The 19773-nt window shown below is 37.6% G+C and overlaps 1 protein-coding gene across 3 annotated transcripts in view; it reads left to right on the top strand.

The window, feature by feature from the left end:
• ATAD2 (ATPase family AAA domain containing 2) overlaps positions 1 to 19773 on the top strand; it is a 68767-nt gene that overhangs the window by 19064 nt on the left and 29930 nt on the right. For all 3 annotated transcript variants that reach the window (XR_002343117.2, XR_014843389.1, XM_001926030.8), the window contains exons 4-13: positions 581 to 746; positions 1578 to 1680; positions 1927 to 2014; positions 2999 to 3178; positions 3929 to 4046; positions 10280 to 10387; positions 13875 to 13983; positions 14231 to 14346; positions 18014 to 18188; positions 19251 to 19339. Coding sequence is in view for 1 of the 3 variants with exons in the window: in XM_001926030.8 (XP_001926065.6) it covers positions 581 to 746; positions 1578 to 1680; positions 1927 to 2014; positions 2999 to 3178; positions 3929 to 4046; positions 10280 to 10387; positions 13875 to 13983; positions 14231 to 14346; positions 18014 to 18188; positions 19251 to 19339 (1252 nt within the window). In the remaining 2 variants the exon portion in view is untranslated. The remainder of the gene's footprint in view (positions 1 to 580; positions 747 to 1577; positions 1681 to 1926; positions 2015 to 2998; positions 3179 to 3928; positions 4047 to 10279; positions 10388 to 13874; positions 13984 to 14230; positions 14347 to 18013; positions 18189 to 19250; positions 19340 to 19773) is intronic.

Consider the following 19773-nt stretch of genomic DNA (forward strand, 5'->3'; position numbering starts at 1 on the left):
CTTTTCTCTTACTCCTCCATTCTTTGTAACCATCATTCTAATCTCTGTTTCTGTGAGCTCAGTTTTTCTAGATTGTACATGTAAGTGATATCATTCAATATCTGTCTTTTCTCTGACTTATTTCAGTTAGCATAATGCCTTTAGGGTCCATCCATATATTGCAGGATGTCCTTTTTTCTCATGGATGAGTAATACTCTATTGTGTGTATATTCCACATCTTTTTTTAATCCATTCATCTATCATGGACACTTAGGTTGTTTCCCACAGTATGTTTATTCATCTTTTAGTGGGCATTTGGGTTGTTTACATTTTGGGACAGTCACAAAACAGCTTTGAACAGTGTGTTAATAAGTCTATATATTATATATATGTATATATATCTTTTTTTTTCTTGATGTTGGTATGGGTACATGTATGATGGGTGTATGTCTTTATTTTGTTTTCTAGTATTTTTAAGAAGGGTAAGTTTAAGAAACTATAATTTTGTTATATGAAAGTGTAGTTGTTCATTTTAGAATTGTTTTATAAATGCTCTTATTTCAAATTTTTGTGTTTGGTTTTATGTACACATCTGTGAAGACAAAGTGATTCCAGTTACTCGGTCATTGAGGACTAGAAACATAGTTCAAAATGCAGAACATTTGCATGAAGAGAATGGTGATGTTGAAGTTCGCCGAAGCTGTAGGATTAGAAGTCGTTATGGCAGTGTGAACCAGTCTGTGCTGTTTGACAAACTTATAACAAAGTAAGTAAAACTTACTTAAATCAAGATGGGTTAGCTGGTGAAAACTTTTTGTTGGGGACCAAATTTTGACTAGCATAAATATTTAATATATTCAGTTTATCTAAATATAAAGGAAAGTGATTATTAGAGAATTTTGTAATAATTCTATATGTGTATTTAAATTCTTTTTTTTTTTTTTGTCTTTTTGTCTTTTCTAGGGCTGCACCCACAGCATATGGAGGTTCCCAGGCTAGGGGTCGAATCGGAGCTGTAGCCGCCAGCCTGCACCACAGCTCACAGCAGTGCCAGATCCTTAACCCACTGAGCAAGACCAGGGATCGAACCTGCAACCTCATGCTTCCTAGTCAGATTGGTTAACCAGTGAGCCACGACGGGAACTCCTGTGTATCTAAGTTCTTACAAAGAATATTAAAATATTTTTACACAAGTTAAAAAAAATTTTACACAAGTAAATCAGTACTTGCTATAGAGATATTGAAAATGCCAGCATCGGAGTTATCGATGTGGCTCAGCAGAAATGAATCTGACTGGCATCCATGAGAATGTGGGTTCAATCCCTGGCCTTGATCAGTGGGTTAAAGGATCTGGCATTGCCGTGAGTAATTGCCACTTGGATCTGCTGTTGCTGTGGCTGTGGCATAAGCGATCAGCTATAGCTGTGATTTGACCCCTGGCCTGGAAACTTCCATATGCTATCAGTGCAACCCTAAAAAAAATAAAAAAAGGCATAAAAACCCAGCACTCAAAGAACACAGTGGAAGAAAAACTAAGTTTTTAAAATGTACTACTCTTTTACAATTTTAGCTTGTATTTATTTCCATTTTTTTAAAGCACTGCTGAAGCTGTACTTCAGAAAATGGATGATATGAAGAAGATGCGCAGACAGCGAATGAGAGAACTTGAAGATTTGGTGGTGTTCAATGAAACAGAAGAAGTAAATATATTCTTCCATTAAGGGGGTGATTTAATAATCCCCAGTTTAACCTTTTTTCTATAGTACCTATCCATTTTTTGTTTGTTAATTTTGTTCAGCATTTGTGTGGTCAGACATTAGTTATTGCTGGAGTTGTAAGAGTTTATAGCTGGAAATACCTTCATTTTAAGCAAGATTGGAAGTTCCTACTGGATTTTTTCAAAAAATCATACTGAACATTAATGGATTTTATTTAAACATTTTTAGGGGAATCTTAACATGTACACAAGAGGAAAACAAAAAAGTATTCAAAGAACTGATGAAGAAACAACTGACAATCAAGAAGGCAGTGTGGGTTAGTCTTTTCTCTTATTCTGTCTTCTGGGTTTGAATTTCAGTGTTTTTATTTAGTAGGATATAGCCTTTTTATTCAGAAGCTGTGACATTTATGATAGTTTGATAAATTAGGTTGGTTGTGGTTTAAAAGAAAAAAGTGAGGGCAGGTGAGATAAAAGGATAGTCTGTTTTGTTGAGAAAATACTTGAAATCAACAAATATGAAACAAAGGGAGTTCCCATTTGGTTCAGTGGTAACGAACCTGACTATTATCCATGAGGATACGAGTTCGATCCCTGGCGCCGATCCATGGGTTAAGGATCCAGCATTGCCATGAGCTGCAGTGTAGGTCACAGATGTGGCTTGGATCTGGCTGTGGTGTAGGCTGGCAGCTGCAGCTCTGATTTGACCCTTACCCTGGAAACTTCCATATGTCGTGGGTGCTGCCCTAAAAGGGGGGGAAAAAAAAAGGAAATAAGTTTGCTTGTATAATCCGTCTACAGACAACGTATCTCTCTACCTATTTTAGTTAAAAGATGATTAAAGTTAAGTTTTACTCTTATTTTTAGGACCTATTGCTGTAGTTTCTTAGAACTTTTCTTGAATGAAAATCAGTCTTCTGAAATGTGTTTTGAATGTTTGGTGGGGGAGTTTTACATTATCGTCAGTAGACCATTTGAATTATACTTGCCTGTAACTCAATGACAGCCAGAAGTCCACTATATTAAATTAGCACCAATGCTCTAAACTTTAGTTTGATACTCACTGACATTAGTCTTTAAACTACTTTTTTTCTGCCCTCTAGTTTTTTTCCCTCTAATTTTTCTAATTGTATAATTTTTTACTTCATTTTTAAAAAATCTGCAGTGTTTCAAAATTACAAATTCTTTCTTTGAACAGTCCAGAAGTAAATAAATTTTAAAAGGATCGTCTCTTTCTATTCCCCATGTTAAAAATTGACGTTTGGTTGAGCAGCCTGAAAGTAAGTATTTCTTAATTGTAGAGTCATCTGAAGAGGGTGAAGACCAAGAAGATGAGGATGATGGTGAAGATGAAGATGATGAAGAAGATGACGAAGAGGATGACGAAGAGGATGACGAAGAGGATGGAGAAGAAGATAATCAGAAGCGATACTATCTTAGACAGAGAAAAGCTACTGTTTACTACCAGGCTCCATTGGAAAGTAAGTGCTATATTTTTTTTCCAGAGATGTTATTATGTTGCCTTTATCTTTACTGCTCTTCTGCTATTATTACTTGGGGGTGGGGGGAGGTGCTCATGGCATGTGGAAGTTCCCGGGCCAGGGATCGAACCCAAGCCACAGTTGCAGCCTCTGCCACAGTTGAGGAAATGCTGGATCCTTAACCCACTGCACCACTGTTACTCTTATTTTTCATGTTTTCATTTTGTGGAATACCCTTGGCTATTGTCGTTCTTAACTTACCCAAGATATTCAGGAAGTTGTTTTTTTGAAGAAAGTTAAATGTTAGCCTTGACCAGAGAAAATAATTTGGTTATTTTGAGATTTCATATCTGTCTTTAGTTATTTTAGATTTCACAACTTTGTACTTATAAGATTATAGGAATAGGACTGCTTTTGGTTTATGTTAAAGCTGTGCCTTAGTACTTATGAGCATATGTATGTAAGGCTGTTACGCATGAGTATAATCATAATGGTTGTTTATGGCCACTGTATGTTTTGGTTGGTCGTTGTCTGTGCTGTACACATATATTCAGCAGCAACCTTGCAGGAGTAAATTATTTAAAACGTGAACAGTAAAATATTCTATAGTAGATATGTACTAATATTTTCGTGGAAGGTAAGCACTTTTGTAAGTATTTAGATGAGAAGTAAAATTATCTTTATACATAATTTTTTTGTCTTTTTGCTATACATATTTATATGTCACATAGATATAATTTTTTTTCTTAGAACCTCGTCATCAGAGAAAGCGCAACATATTTTATAGTGGCCCAGCTTCTCCTGCAAGACCAAGATATCGATTATCTTCTGCGGGACCGAGGAGTCCTTATTGTAAACGAATGAACAGGTTTGGTTCTGAAAGAGTGAATGATTTATGACAACATAATTGTGGCTATGTAGGTAGGATTCTAGAGTCTTAGGGTTGGGTATATGAGGACGGAATTCTAGAATTATGTATTTGAGAGCGTTAACTCTATGCCTCTAGTGCTCTAATCCCCACTCCCACTGAGTGGTTTTTGTTTTTGCGTTCACTAATTGAATTGTTAATAACTACCATGGGAAGGTAGTTGATTCCATTATTCCACACTTTAATAATAGAGAGCTACCTTTGCTTCAGTGTTTACTGTATTCCTGGTTTGGTGTTAAAACATTTTACATAGACTGTTTCATTTATTTTTCACATTAAGTTAGAGTATAGACTTAGTATCCCTGTCTATTCCAGACATATTTTCTTACCGTGAAAAACATTCAAGTTACATAGCTTCTAGACTCCTGATAACTGACCATCTGTTTTTGGATCTATTTTGTTGAGTTTACTTCTCCTTTATAGTAGAAAACACTAGTTTTCTTTGACTACCCAAATTATTTGTAGGTTAATTTTCCTTCTGCATCCTAACACCCATTGCTCCTCTGTTATATTTAAGTCCAGAGAGGTAATTTTTGTTATTTCTTTATTCTCCTGAGTAATAAAGGATTTTCTGATGCATTAGAATTATTTGGGTGATAAAGAGCTTATAGGGTGAAGCCTAACAAGGCAGAAAGAAATGACATTGGTATGAGAAATGGTGCTTTTTTTCCTAATATTTTTAGTCTGCTCAGAAGTAAGACTGAAGCCTTAGGAGACTTCAGCTATTCCAACAGTTCCTAGAAGCCTTCTCATAGAAGGAGACTATTTGGTCATATTTTGCCCATGGAAGGCAACACCTCTTTAGGTGCTGACAAATTCCTCTCTTGTAGGGAAACCATGAAATACCACTTTGTCCCGGGGTCTTTGAATTTCCTTTTCAGAGTGTCAACATCCCATTTACATTCTCGATTTCTTATTTCATCATCCCTTTTCATACAACCAGAGCCCAGGATAGAGGACCAAAAAGTCAGCCCGTCAGGGCTATCCAAGATAAATTGCACTTGAAAGGAGGCCACGCTGCTGGTACTTTTCATAGGCACCTTAGGATATTGTTGAAGACTAATATTTTGCTAGTGAAATTTAATTATCTTCAGAAAAGGAGAGTAAGGTGTAGCGTTCTCTGTAGTCCTTATCAGGCATAGGGCCCAGGGCAACTGACTTGGTTGCCTGACTCAAAAGATAGGTCTGTTTGATCCAACAGAAGTGAGAGGGTTTCTATTTCTGAAAGTAACATGTTGATTGACTACACCTCTCTAGTCACCACCTACAGTGGGTAGGAATTTTTTTTGCCACTTTAGTGCTTGAGTTCCCTTATGTATGTATTTACTGTCTTTCTTTCTTTCTTTTTTTTTTTTTTTTTTTGTCTTTGTATGGCCACACCTGCAGCATATGGAGGTTGCCAGGCTAGGGGTCCCATTAGGGCTGTAGCCGCCAGCCTCCACCACAGCCACAGCAACATGGGATCTGAGCCGTGTCTGGACCTACACCACAACTCACGGCAACGCCAGATCCTTAACCCACTGAGTGAGGCCAGGGATCAAACCCAAGTCCTCATGGATGCTAGTCAGATTTGTTTCCCCTGAGCCACTACGGGAACCCCGAGTTCCCATATTTAAATCTCAGGGCCTGCTCTTTCTCTGCAGAGAGTGTCTTATGTCATCTTATAGCTTCTTGGGTACAGGATTTTTTTTCCCCTCCAGTTACTTAACAAATGTTTGACTACTACTATTTGCTGAGCACTGTGGATATAAAAATGACTAAGCTAGAATTTGTGCCCTTGGATTTCAGACTAGTGGAGGATTCTGACACATTTAAGTATGAACTGAGAGATTTAAGCTGTACCCTGAATCACATTATTTGACTTAATTATCTTCTTGGTGTTGGTTTTGATAACTCCCTTTAAAACGTTTTCTTTCTTTTTTTCCCTCTTTTTTGGCTGCACTGTGGTATATGGAGTTCCTGGGCCAAGGATCAGAACTGAGCCGCAATTGCAACCTGCACCACAGCTGTGGCACACCAGATCCTTTAACCCACTGGGCTGGCCCTGGGATCAAACCTGCATCCTGGCACTTCAGAGATACCACTGATCCTGTTGCACCACAGCGAGAACTCCAGAACGTTTCTTTTCCTTTTTTTTTTTTTTTTTTTTCCATGGCCACACCTGTGGCATAGGGAAGTTCCTGGGCTAGAGGTCGAATCGGCTGCAGTTGCAGCCTATGGCACAGCCACAGCAACACCAGATCTAAGCTTCATCTGCAACCTGTGCTGCAGCTTGCAGCAATGCTGGATCCTTAACCCACTAAGCAAGGCCAGGGATTGAACCCACATCCTCTCGGAGAGTATAATGGTTCCTTAACCCACTCAGCCACAATGGGAACTCTTAACTTTTTCTTTTCGATAAGAGCTTTATTGTGATATAATTCACATACCATATATTTGCCTGTTGAAAGTACACAGTTCAGTGGCTTTTATTATATTCACCGAGTTGTGCAACTATCATCTGATCAATTTTAGAACATTTTTCTTGCCTCAAAAAGAAACTTTGTACTCTATAATTATCACTCCCCAGTCCCTCTAGCCTACATTATGTCTATAAATTCTGGGTATTTTTTGTAAGTGGAATTTTTTGTGACTGGCTTCTTCAACTTGATATAACCTTTTCATGATCCATCCAAGTTGTATTGGCACTTCATTCCTTTTGATTGCCAAGTAAGATTCCATTATTTCAATATGCTGTGTTTTGTTTATCCCTTTGTTAGTTGATGGACGTTTGGGTTGCTTCTACTTTCTGACTATTATGAGTAATGCTACTGTGAATATTCATGTACAGCTTTTTGTATGGACATATGTTTGCATTTCTCTTGGGTATATACCTAGAAATGGAATTGCTGGGTCAAAGACTAACATATTCAATGTTTTGAGGAACTTCCAAATTGTTTTCCCAAATGGCTGCTACACTATATTCCTGTAAGCAGTGTACAGTGTTCCAATTTCCCTTCATCTTTACTAATACTTGTTACTACCTGATCTTTTGAATGTAGCCCTTTAAACCTTTTTCCTTTTTTCAATTTTCTTGCAAAGGTGGAGTTAACATCTCATTCCTTGTGATAGCTTTAATGGTAGATATTTTGCTTATTAGCCTTTTTACTTTCTCTTGATGATACCAACTTCTTTCTTTCTTTTTTTTTTTTTTTTTGCCACATTTATGGCAAGTGGAAGTTCCTGGGCCAGGGATCGAAACCATGCCACAGCAGCAACCCAAGCCACTCAGTGACAATGCCAGATCCCTGACCTGTTGTGCCACAAGAGAACTCTCTAGCTTCTTTTTATAGTTCATATCCTGTTTAGGCATGGGATAAAAAGCCCACATCCAGAGGAGTGTTTGAACATTGCTCTTAGTGAGACTTGCAGCCTGTTAATGCAGGATCTTCCGAAAGTCTTTTGACACACTTATGTATCAGAGCTTGAGGAATGCTGCCTTTAAGTAGGATTTTCTTTCTTTCTTATGATTGCTAACCTCTAGTCATCTAAGGGTTATTCTTTAGCCTAGTTTGTAGTTCTGGAACAAGCCTAACCCTTTTGAACAAGAAGGTAACATAAATAGCATAATTGTTTCACCAGTATTCCAAAGTACATCTTACTGGTTGTCAGGAAATTAGAACTGGCAAGTCTAGACACTCTGGTTAAATTCAAAGTGCTGGTCCAGTGCTCTCCATGCCAGAGTTTTAAAAGTTTTTAGTAAAATGAAGAAAAAGTGAGTGAATGTGGGTATATGTATTTAGAATCCTCTAAAAAAACTGAAATAATGGCCTTTTGATCTGTAGAATGGAGACGATAGCACCTATCTCATAGTATCGTGCAAATTAGATGAGTTAACACATGTAATACATGCAATATGAACTTGTCCAAAGTTAGTTAAGATTAATTGACACAATATTATAAATCAACTATACTTAAAAAATTTTTTTTTAATTTTTTAAAAGATTAAATGAGGTAATATGTCAGCCACTTACCATAAGAAACACTTAGTAAATGCTGGTCATTTTTATTAACTGTTAAATTAGTCTAAATTATGTTGATACCTACTAAATTCATATACAATTATGTGTATTATGTAAGTGTAACTTGGTCTCTTTGTAATATTAATGGCGATATTAAATAAATTTATTAATTGGTTTTTCATATAAATTCAGACTTCTACTAGATAATTTTAGTTTTGGGCAAATCACAGAAATGGTCTTAGATGTGTTTCGGTGAATGGTGGTGGATTATTTTCTCACTTATAGCTATGTTTCCACAACCCCTTGTCAAAACCCTTGGAGCCATTTATATTCTAGAATTCAGATTTTATGAGGGGGGGTGGAATTTACAAAGGTAACATACAACATATATAATGTACAACATTAATATTTGTGGGTATGTATGAGCCAGCACTGTATAGTCAAATATGTTAATTTAATAGTAAAACATGAATAATCTTTGTAAGCGGGGCAAAAGGAGATTATGCCTTTATAACATTCAGGTCATGTTTTGCCACCAAGTGTTAAGTGAATAATGGAAAAAACTTGTTTTCAGAGTCTTTTAGGCATAAGATTCTACACCTTAATTATGCAGATAATAGATTGTGAACCTGGTATATTTTTGGAAATACCTACTTAACCATGATTGCACTCTGACTCAGGAAAATGCTCTTGACCCTGAGCCAATAGAATGATTAAAGGTTTTCCTAGCCAGATTCTTTGTTTTTATTCTGTGGGTCTTTTGCAACTATCCAAAAGTGAAAGTGATTTAAATTTTTTTTGGAATATTTGTAGCACTTAGCATCTTGTTTGATACTACCAACCAGATTTTGACTGTATATTTTTTAAATCTATTTATTTATTAATTTTTTTTTTGGTAAGTGAGAAGATTGAGGCTTATATGGGCTGGGTAATTCATCCGCATTTATGTGACTGTTAAATGTCAGTTGTGAATTCATTAAAAATATATATATATATATATATTTTTTTTTTTTTTTTTTGTCTTTTGTCTTTTGTCTTTTTGTCTTTTGTTGTTGTTGTTGCTATTTCTTGGGCCGCTCCCGCGGCATATGGAGGTTCCCAGGCTAGGGGTTGAATCGGAGCTGTAGCCACCGGCCTACGCCAGAGGCACAGCAACGCAGGATCCGAGCCGAGTCTGCAACCTACACCACAGCTCACGGCAACGCCAGATCATTAACCCACTGAGCAAGGGCAGGGACCGAACCTGCAACCTCATGGTTCCTAGTCGGATTCGTTAACCACTGCGCCACAACGGGAACTCCTATATTTTTTTTAATAGCTGCACCTGTGGCATATGAAGTTCCTAGGCTAGAGGTCAAATCAGAGCTGCATCTGAGACCTATGCCTCAGCTCGCGGCAACACTGCATACTTAACCCACTGAGTGAGGCCAGGGATCGAACCACATCCTCACAGACACTATGCAGGTTAACCCGCTGGAACTCTAGCAGTTGTAAATTTAGAGTTGAAAATATAATAGAGATAAAAAGCCATCTTATTTCTCACTGTTTCTTTTCACTTTTTTTAACCTTTCTTGATCCCCTTTGGTATACATAAAAATTCTCTTGTTCTGGATCCAGAAGGTAGCTCACATCTGGCACTGCCGTGTCTGTGGTGTAGGCTGGCAGCTGCAGCTCCAATTCAACCCCTAGCCCAGGAACTCCCATTTGTCGCATGTGTGGCTATAAAAAGAAAAAAATATTCTCTTGTTCTTCTTTTAGGGTTGTTTGACATTTCAAAATAGGTGATTCTCTTCCAAATGTGAAATTATATGTGTTGTAACATTGAAAATGCATTCCAAAATCACAGTCCCAAAGATGCTAATACTCTCTTTGTGCCACCTTTCTCTTTGAGGATAACCAATTTGTATTAAGACTAAGAAGTCACTCTGCCTGTACCATATTTTCTCTTAGTGAACATTTGAGCTTCCTATCTTTTTTCCCTTCTCAGTTAGCCAAGTGTTTTATTCCCTTCAAAAGATTCAGCCCACAAAGCTTACTTCATTGATTCAGCAAATGTATTAATTTTATGGTAAACATTTTTGGATCATTAGGTATTTCTGATGTTTGCATCAGAAACATGCCCTTTTTTCTCCTGCCTTTCTGCATCATGATTTCAGCTTTCCTCTACTTTAGGCGAAGACATGCAATCCACAGTAGTGATTCTACTTCATCTTCCTCTTCTGAAGATGAACAGCACTTTGAGAGGCGAAGAAAAAGGAGCCGTAATAGAGCTATTAACAGGTAAGTGCATGCTGACTCCTTTTAACAAAACTACCAACTTTTCTCTTTTTTTTGCTTTTTAGGGCCGCACCCACAGTACATGGAGGTTCCCAGGCTAGGGGTCAAATCAGAGCTACAGCTGCTGGCTTACCAATGCAGGATCTGAGCTGTGTCTGCAACCTATCCCACAGCTCACAACAACATTGGGTCCTTAACCCACTGAGCGAGGCCAAGGATCAAACCTGCATCCTTGTGGATACTGGTCGGGTTCGTTTCCACTCTGCCACAATGGGAACTCCATACCAGTTTTTTTCTTTTAAGTGGAAAGAAAGATGAATAATTTGGCAATAGGTAAAGCTTGGCTGAATTAAAAAATATACACTGGAAGTTCCCTTCGTGGCACAGTGGTTAACGAATTGGACTAGGAACCATGAGGTTGCCGTTTCGATCCCTGGCCTTGCTCAGCGGGTTTAGGATCCCGCGTTGCCATGAGCTTTGGTGTGGGTCACAGATGCTGCTCAGATCCACCGTTGCTGTGGCTGTGGCATAGGCCGGCAGCTACAGCTCCGATTCAACCCCTAGCCTGGGAACCTCCATATGCCGTGGGAGCAGCCCAAGAAAAGGCAAAAAATAAGACTAAAAAATAAAAAAATAAAATAAAAAATATACACCAAATTAATGTATAAGCCAGAATGCTGTCTTTAAAGTATTTGCAGTTGAAAATAATAACAGGTTAGAACATATATTGTCTTGTAAAACCAAAATGATTCTTGATAAACACTGACTTGAAATAACTTTTTTCATTTCAAATATGTATATTTTTGTTCATAATAATAATACATTCTTGTTATAGAACTCTTTAGAAAATTTGAAAGGTTAACTCATTTCATAACTCCTTGTACTGTAAGTTCACATATACTAAATCACCTCATTGGATTTTCACAATAATTATATGAAGTAGATAGGGCAAGGAATATTCCCATTTTATGGGTGTGGGTGGGTAAGTGAAAAATGCAGTGCTTGGGACTTACCACTGTGGTGCAGCCAGTTAAGGATCTGGGTGGGCTCTTTGGTGACACGGGTTTGATCCCCAGCCTGTTTCAGTGGGTTAAGGATCTGGCATTGCCGAAGTGGCATAGGTCACAGCTATGGCTCAGATTTGATCCTGGACCCAAGAACTTCCATATGCCACAGTGTGGTCAAAAAAAAAAAAAAAAAAAAAAATTCAGTGCTTGGATTCTAGTAATATAGTGGTAATATAGTATTAGGGTAGAAAATAATGCTTAATAAAGCGGTTGGAACATAACATAATAATTGAAGGGGCATGCAAACCAGTTGTTCTTTGTATCCTGAGCTCTATGCTTTTTTCACGTTAACTCTGCCCTATTCAGTAAGGTGGTTACTAGCCACATGTCATTGTTGAGTACTTCAAATGCAGCCAGTCTGAATTAGGATGTACTATCAGTTTTTATTTAAAAAAAAAAGTACACTCTTGGATTTCAAAGACTTAGTGCAAAAAAAAAAAAAGAAAATGTAAAATATCTTCGTTTTCTAAATTAATTTTTTATGATGAAATAATTTGGATATATTGGAATATATAATACAGTATTAAATTAATTTTACTCTTTTTCTTTTAGTGTGGCTGATAGAAAATCTTAAATTATATTTTGGCTTGCATTTTATTTCTGTTTAACAGCAATGAGTTAGACTGTTCAAAAGCCATATACTTTGCCTTCATTTCATAGAAATGTGCATCTAATCCTATATGGCTTTTATATTATGCAGTTACAGTTTTATTAAGAATTATTGGAGTTCCCATCGTGGCGCAGTGGTTAACGAATCCGACTAGGAACCATGAGGTTGCGGGTTCGGTCCCTGCCCTTGCTCAGTGGGTTAACGATCCGGCGTTGCCGTGAGCTGTGGTGTAGGTTGCAGACGCAGCTCAGATCCCGCGTTGCTGTGGCTCTGGCGTAGGCCGGTGGCTACAGCTCCGATTCAACCCCTAGCCTGGGAACCTCCATATGCCTCTGGAGCGGCCCAAGAAATGGCAAAAAGAAAAAAAAAAAAAAAAAAAAGAATTATTTAAGAAACACCTTTTTAAAAGCTGCAGTTGAAAGCTTTTCCATCTTAAATTTCACAGTATAAATTCCTTGTAGAGTTTGAGACTGGCAGGAATTTTCACCTGGGGTGACCATAGGGTACTTTTACCTAGGTTCAGTTGCAACAGGCATTCTTTGCTTAGACATTCGGGTACAAGCATCTTAATTTTTAACATAAGTGTTTTCATTCTTCCCTCAGGTTTCCATGCAGACTTTTCTAGGTATATCTTCATAAGCTGCCATAACTGTTTTTGAGAGTAATTAGGGAAGTAGTGATTCATTCTTGCATAGGAGGATTGACTTGGATCCAAGTGCTGGTGGACTATGAATATTTTGCCGAGAGGTGTAGTAGCAGAATTGTTGCAGATTTGGAGACCCGAACAGTATTCAGGAAATAGGAAGATCTGTATAAGTTTATTATATTTATAGGTCTCTATAGGTTGGACATAATCATTATAATATATGTTGATACCTTTGGAATTTTCAACCATGAATTACTTTACTTTGGTATCTTGAAAACTAATATTATCATTTGATTATATATATTTAATAATATTTCTAACACTTGAGTTCTCAGTCTTAAAAAATTAGGAACTTAAAACACATAATCTCATGATTGCTGCATTCGTATTTTTTTTTTCCCCTTTTTTGGCAGGGGTTGGGGGGAGGGCGGTGATTTTTAGGGTCGCACCTGTGGCAAATGGAAGTCCCAGGCTAGGGGTTGAATTGGAGCTTCGGCAGCCAGCCTACATCGCAGCCATAGTATGGCATCGTGGGATCTGAACCATGTCTTCGACCTACACCACAGCTCAAGGCAACATGGGATCCTTAACCCACTGAGCGAGGCCAGAGATTGGCCAGGGATCGACCCCACATCCTCATAGATACTAGTCAGGTTCATAACCTGCTGAGCCACAACAGAAACTCCCTGGACTTTTTTTTAATTCTTAAGAAAAATATCAGTATTCTTTGTTTTGCTTTGTTTTTGTCTTTTCTAGGGCCATACCCGAGGCATATGGAGGTTCTGAGGCTAGGGGTCTAATCAGAGCTGTAGCCGCCTGCCTACGCCAGAGCCACAGCAGTGTGAGATCCGAGCCAAGTCTACAACCTTCACCACAGCTCATGGCAACACCAGATCCTTTAACCCACTGAGCCAGGCCAGGGATTGAACCCGCAACCTCATGGTTCCCAGTCAGATTCGTTAACCACTGAGCCACGATGGGAACTCCTCAATATTCTTTTTTTTTTTTTCTTTTTTTTCTTTTTAGGGCCGAACTCATGGCATATGGAGGTTCCCAGGCTAGGGGTCGAATCGGAGCTGTAGAACCTCATGGTTCCTAGTCGGGTTCGTTAACCACTGCGCCACAACGGGAACTCCCACTCTTTTTTTTAAAATCTTTTTAAAATAGGTGCCTTCCACTAAATTTTCGGAAAGATGAATTAAAAGGAATTTATAAAGATCGAATGAAAATTGGAGCAAGCCTTGCTGATGTTGATCCAATGCAACTAGATTCTTCAGTGAGTACAGTCTATGCTTGAACTAGAATATTGTTTTTTTTAGTTTAAAGGTAAAAAAGAAGCCAATTTTATTTTATCAGAAACTTTAACCTTTATAGCTTCTTTTCTTTCTTGTCTTTTACTCTTCAGGCCACAACTGTTAAGATTACTCAGTTGACTGTGTGGCTTGAGTATGGTTTGGAAATGAAGTGAGATTTTAATTTTGACTCCAGACCTAAGAATGTCAATGTTCCTCTTCCATTACCAGGTACGATTTGATAGTGTTGGTGGCCTGTCTAATCACATTGCAGCTTTGAAAGAGATGGTAGTGTTTCCATTGCTTTATCCAGAAGTCTTTGAAAAATTCAAAATTCAACCTCCAAGGTAATATAGTTATTTTTCTTTAAGTCAAGTTCTGGGCTATGCTCTGTCCAGAAAGATAATGCTTCTTGGTTGAAATTTTCCAGGTGTACTGTATTTTGTTATATTTATCTTGCAAGGTCCTTGGTATTTTGAATATTTTTAATGTTTAACATGAAAAATGGTTTCAAATTGATTCTCTATTTTTAAAAAATCATTTTCTATGGGCTTTCTATACATTTAGTAAAATTCTTCCCATGAATACTCTTTACTTTTTTCTTACATTTTTGTAATTTAGTTTTAAATTTGTAACAAAAAAATAAATTTGTAACAAAGTAAAATATGTGCATTTAAAAGTAAAATAGTGCTGTAAGTTTTACAAAGAAAATAATGATAGTAGGCCCTCCTCTACCCTTCTCCATTTCAGTTTCTACTTCCAGAGCCAATTACTTTTTAACTCCTTGATTGATTGATTGATTGATTTTTAGGGCTGCACCTGAAGTTTATGGACATTCTCAGGCCAGGTCTGAATCTGGAGCTGCCAGTCTACACCACAGCCACGCCATATCTGAGCTCATATCCCAGAGCCCAAGCCTCGTCTGCTGTGTCTGCCATTTACACCACAGCTCATGACAACTCGGGATCCTTAACCCACTGAACAAGGCCGGGGATCGCACCCGCATCCTCATGGATACTAGTTGAGTTCGTTCCTACTGAGCCACAAGAGGAACTCCCACTTTTAACTCTTTTTGCTGTTAGATTTTTACCAGTACATATCTAAATAATATGTTTATACCATAGTTTCTTATTTTTCTATTTTAGACACAATTAATAGACTTCTAACTATGAACAGTGGCTATTTGGCTCTTTTACTTTCCCCACCCTCCACATTCATTCATTTTCCCCATTCCTCAATAGTAGTTTATTTATACATATATAAAGTTGTTGAGCTGGTTTTCAGGGTTTGCTTTATGGCTACATAAATATTTCTTACAGTTGAGCCACATTATGTTGTAACTGCATTTTCTCTTTTACATCTCTCCTCTCCCCGCCAACTTTAATGTTTGTCAGATGGGAGGCTTTTGTAGCATAACACAGTTGCGGGACTTCATTACCATCATCATGAATTTCCTCTGTGTTTTTCTTGGTGCTGAGTTCCCAGCTTCCTGGATTCAGCTAAGACCTTGGTTTATAGCTATATTTAGTAGAGCACATTCTAGGACTAGCCTGAGGGAAAAAGTGAATGGGAGATTATTTTTTATTTCATTTTCGAGAGTGGTCATGTAACTAATACTCATGATATCTCTTTTTCCCCTCAGTCCTTTGTTTGGCTATGCCTTTGTGATCTGGAAACATGGCTTTGATTTCTCAAAAAGTTTTTTAAATTCTTTCATAGTTTTTTCACTGTTTTTTCAGTTCGTGTCAGTTCAATGTTGGACCTTCTAGATAATCTGCTTTTCTTAGCTTTTTTCTCTGGTTTGTCTTGATGTTAGAGGCTTATCCTTAAGTCTAGTAATCCTTAGCTCTCTGCTGGTATTTAAGAATGAAACATATTTTTAAAAGCTCGTTAGTGGGGCTTAAGTTCTAGGCCTCACCTTAGGGTGATTGATGAGGATGATTCTTTTACCAGAATTTCTCAGAGTCGATATCTAGGAGGGTTCCCGCCCGGGGACGGCTCCTCCATTTTTGTCTGATGCTTATGCGCCTGAGCCTGACTGCCAGCATTGTAGCAGCAGATCTAGGCAAGGGTTAGGAGTCTCCACCATTAAGTATGGAGTTTTAAACTTAATTCTTGCAACAACTCATCTTGTGCTCTACTAGAAAGTAAACCACCCAAGCAAGTTGCCTGCACAGGATAAGGAAAGGGGATCAGGGTTGTCTCGCTGCTCTTTAATAGTGTTTCACACTGTGCCTTTTTCATCCCTGCCTTTCACTCCTGCCTTGAGATAAATTGCCTCTAAATTATGAGAGGGATTTTGCAAATTATCTTCCTTATTGGGTACTTTTTAAGTTCAGGTTTTTAGCTTTTTCAGGTGTCCAGTGTCATCTGCATTCTAACTTGCAAAATGTTGTTGGAGTGTCTCAAATACTACCATCTCCTTTTTTTTTCTTTTTAAAGATTTTCTTGTTTCACTGCGATTTCTCTTCTAACTAAAGGGAGCGCTTCTTTTTTTGGCCACACCCACAGCATATGGAAGTTCCCCTGGCTAGGGATCAAACCTGCACCACAGCAGTGACAATGCCAGAACCTTAAACTGCTGTTCACCAAGAGAACTTCTCACTAGATATATTTTTAAAAATCTGTTCCTGTGGTTTATTCCATTTGTCTGATTTTTTTCTTAACAGTTACTTTGTTTTTTCCATCTGCATTTGATTATGTCTGTATCTTATTTTTCTTTTATATTTTATTCTTGACTTTGGATAGATGTCATCCTATTCAAAAGTCTATTTGAAATCTATTCAAAGTCAAGAATAAAATGTAAAAGAAAATAAGATTTGTGATTTCTTTTTTTCCGTTCTTAATTTGTCATTTCCGTTTTTCTGGGGTCTTCCATGTTTCCTTTCAAAAGCAGTTACTTTAATGATCATTTCTATCAAGATTATGAATATAACCCATTTTCTCAGAATTCTTTCCTGAGAGCAATGAATAGCTTTGAAAGTACGCAGAAAAGCTGTATCTTACTCCATAGCAGTGCAGTGATAACCACCAAAAATTATTTTAAACTATGTACATTGGAGTTCCCACTGTGGCAAGGGAATCAACAGTGTCTCTGGAGGGCTGGGACGAAGGTTTGATCCCTGGCCTGTCACAGTGGGTTAGGGATCCCATGTTGCTGCAACTGTGGCATAGGTTGAAACTGTGGCTTGGATCTGATCCCTGGCCTGGAAACTCCATATGCCAAAGGGCAGCCCCCCCCCCCCCAAAAAAAGTGCATCGTTCTAGTTCCTATCATCCAGCCACCATTGTTCTCTCTTATCTTACTTTCTCTCCTGTTCATTGCCAGCGTGTTTTCTTGTAAAACTTTCGGTCTTAGGTACCAAAGGGCCAAAGATTAAAGATGAAATCTGCTGTTCTTTCCCTTGATATGTTATAAAAGTAAACTGTCAGGTCTTTTTATCTTTTTTTTTTTTTTTTTTTTTTTTTTTTTGTTGTTGTCTTTTCTAGGGCTGCGCCCATGGTACATGGAGGTTCCCAGGCTAGGGGTCCAATCCGAGCTGTAGTTGCCCGCCTATACTGGGGCCAAAGCAACGCTGGACCCGAGCCATGTCTGCGACCTACAGCTCAGCTCACAGCAACACTGGATCCCCAACCCACTGAACGAGGCCAGGGATCAAACCGGAAACCTCATGGTTTCTAGTCGGATTCATTGACCACTGAGCCATGATGGGAACTTCTGTCATGTCTTTTTAATCATTACTTTTATACAAGGTAAAGTAATGTGATAAGCATGTTGAATGAATAAAAGAAAATATTTCAAATAAAGGGTTTTAATTAGTTTCAATAGTAGTTTTGTAGTATCACTATTGATTTCCAGGTTTTAAGTTGTGCTTTGTAGATTGAAATGATATTTCAGGTGTCTTATTTACATTCTTATTTACTAATTAGGTGCATTCATGAAATTGGTTTCTAACTTTGTTTAAATAATCCATTTTTTAATGTAGTACTAAAATAATACTTACTCTTTTACAGAGGTTGTTTGTTTTATGGTCCACCTGGAACTGGAAAAACTCTAGTTGCTAGAGCGCTTGCCAATGAGTGCAGTCAAGGGGATAAAAGAGTAGCATTTTTCATGAGGAAAGGTGCTGATTGTCTGAGTAAGTGGGTAGGAGAATCTGAAAGACAGCTGCGATTGCTATTTGACCAGGTATGATACTAAAATTTACCTATCTAGATCTATAATCAGTGTAGATGTCAGTATGTAAGAATTGAATAAACCTTGGCTTTAATCACTTTCATAGAAATAAACTCAGGAGAATTATACCATGTATATAATCTTTTTAGATTATTTTTCTTTTGTGTGTTATGATAGCACCATCTTCTGAAGTTTTCTGTTTTGTTTTTTGTTTGTAATGGCCACACCCGTGGCATGTGGAAGCTCTTAAGCCAGGGATCAAATCCAACCTGCAGCTGTGACTTATGCCACAGCTGCAGCAACTTCGAATCCTTTAACCTACTGTGCCTGGCCAGGTATCAAACCAACAGTTTTACAGTAAAAAGAGAAAGGAGTAATTGGATCTAAGTTCTTTGGAGTCTTAGGTCCCATATCTAGAGAGAGATTGGTAGTTTTGTACTTAGAGACACAGCAGTAGTGAGTGATGATTCAGGATGCAGGCTGAAGATTAGCTCTGCCCCAGAGTGGCATTCAGTTTCAATACATATTCATTGTATTGACAGCACATTGTGAGACAATACATTCTCATCTACTGAGACGTATTCCTGAAAATGCTTTTATATCCCTTTGTAGAATTCACTGAGGTATTTAATTTTTATTTTTAAAAGTCTGAAATAGATTTTTTTTTAAACCACAGCATCTTGTTAAATGTTTTCTCGTCCTCACGTGGAGGAAGGTTTTGTATGTCACTGTCTTCTGTTCTTTCTCTTGTTTTGACAGCTGGTCTTTAATAGATACTTTTTGTGTCCCAATAATTATAGCTATATGAAATCTAAGGGATATAACCAGTGGAGTATTTTGCATATTTCCAACTAAAAATGCAAATAAATTTAAATAGTATGCTGTTATAATTTAGTCTGAATCTTTAAAACATAGTTCTTTAATTTACATTTATATTTTAAAAGTGTAACTTCTTTAAAAAAGTATAACTTCTTAGAAGCAAGTTAGAATGAAAATGAATTAAAATGACTTATATTAAGTCTACATATTTGAAGGTTTTCATGATAACATGCAATCACTGGACCTGCTTTCTAGGCCTATCAGATGCGCCCATCAATTATTTTCTTTGATGAAATCGACGGTCTGGCTCCAGTACGATCAAGTAGGCAAGATCAAATTCACAGGTAAAACTTGATGGCACCTCTGCCTTTCTTCCTACGTTCTAAACTATATTGATGTTGCATGAGGGATAGAATGTTAAATGGTGAAAGAAATATGCAGAAGTCATCAGTTTTTTATTTCTTTTTAAAAAAAAACTTAATTGGTCACTCCAGAGTTGCTTGAACAGTGACTCATTACTCTGAAAATTGATGAAGTGAATGAATCAAGCTTTTCTTTTTCCTGTCCTATAACCATGATTCAGGCCATGATTCAAAGCAAATTAATAGTATTGTTGAAGTAACTTTTGTTTTCCATAGGAAAAATAACAGTTAATAAATGCAGAGGAGACTATTAAGCTAGAAAAATAACCATTTTTCAACCTCTTATGAAAGAGTGGATCAAGACCTATGATTTTCAACTGGGAGTGATTTTGCTTTCCCCAGGAGACACATGTTTG

Source organism: Sus scrofa, chromosome 4, assembly GCF_054392235.1.
Source record: "Sus scrofa isolate SSC_HxYL_T2T_F1_AM1 chromosome 4, Sscrofa_HxYL_maternal_Yorkshire_Landrace_v2.0, whole genome shotgun sequence".
In the NCBI taxonomy this organism is placed as follows: domain Eukaryota; kingdom Metazoa; phylum Chordata; class Mammalia; order Artiodactyla; family Suidae; genus Sus; species Sus scrofa.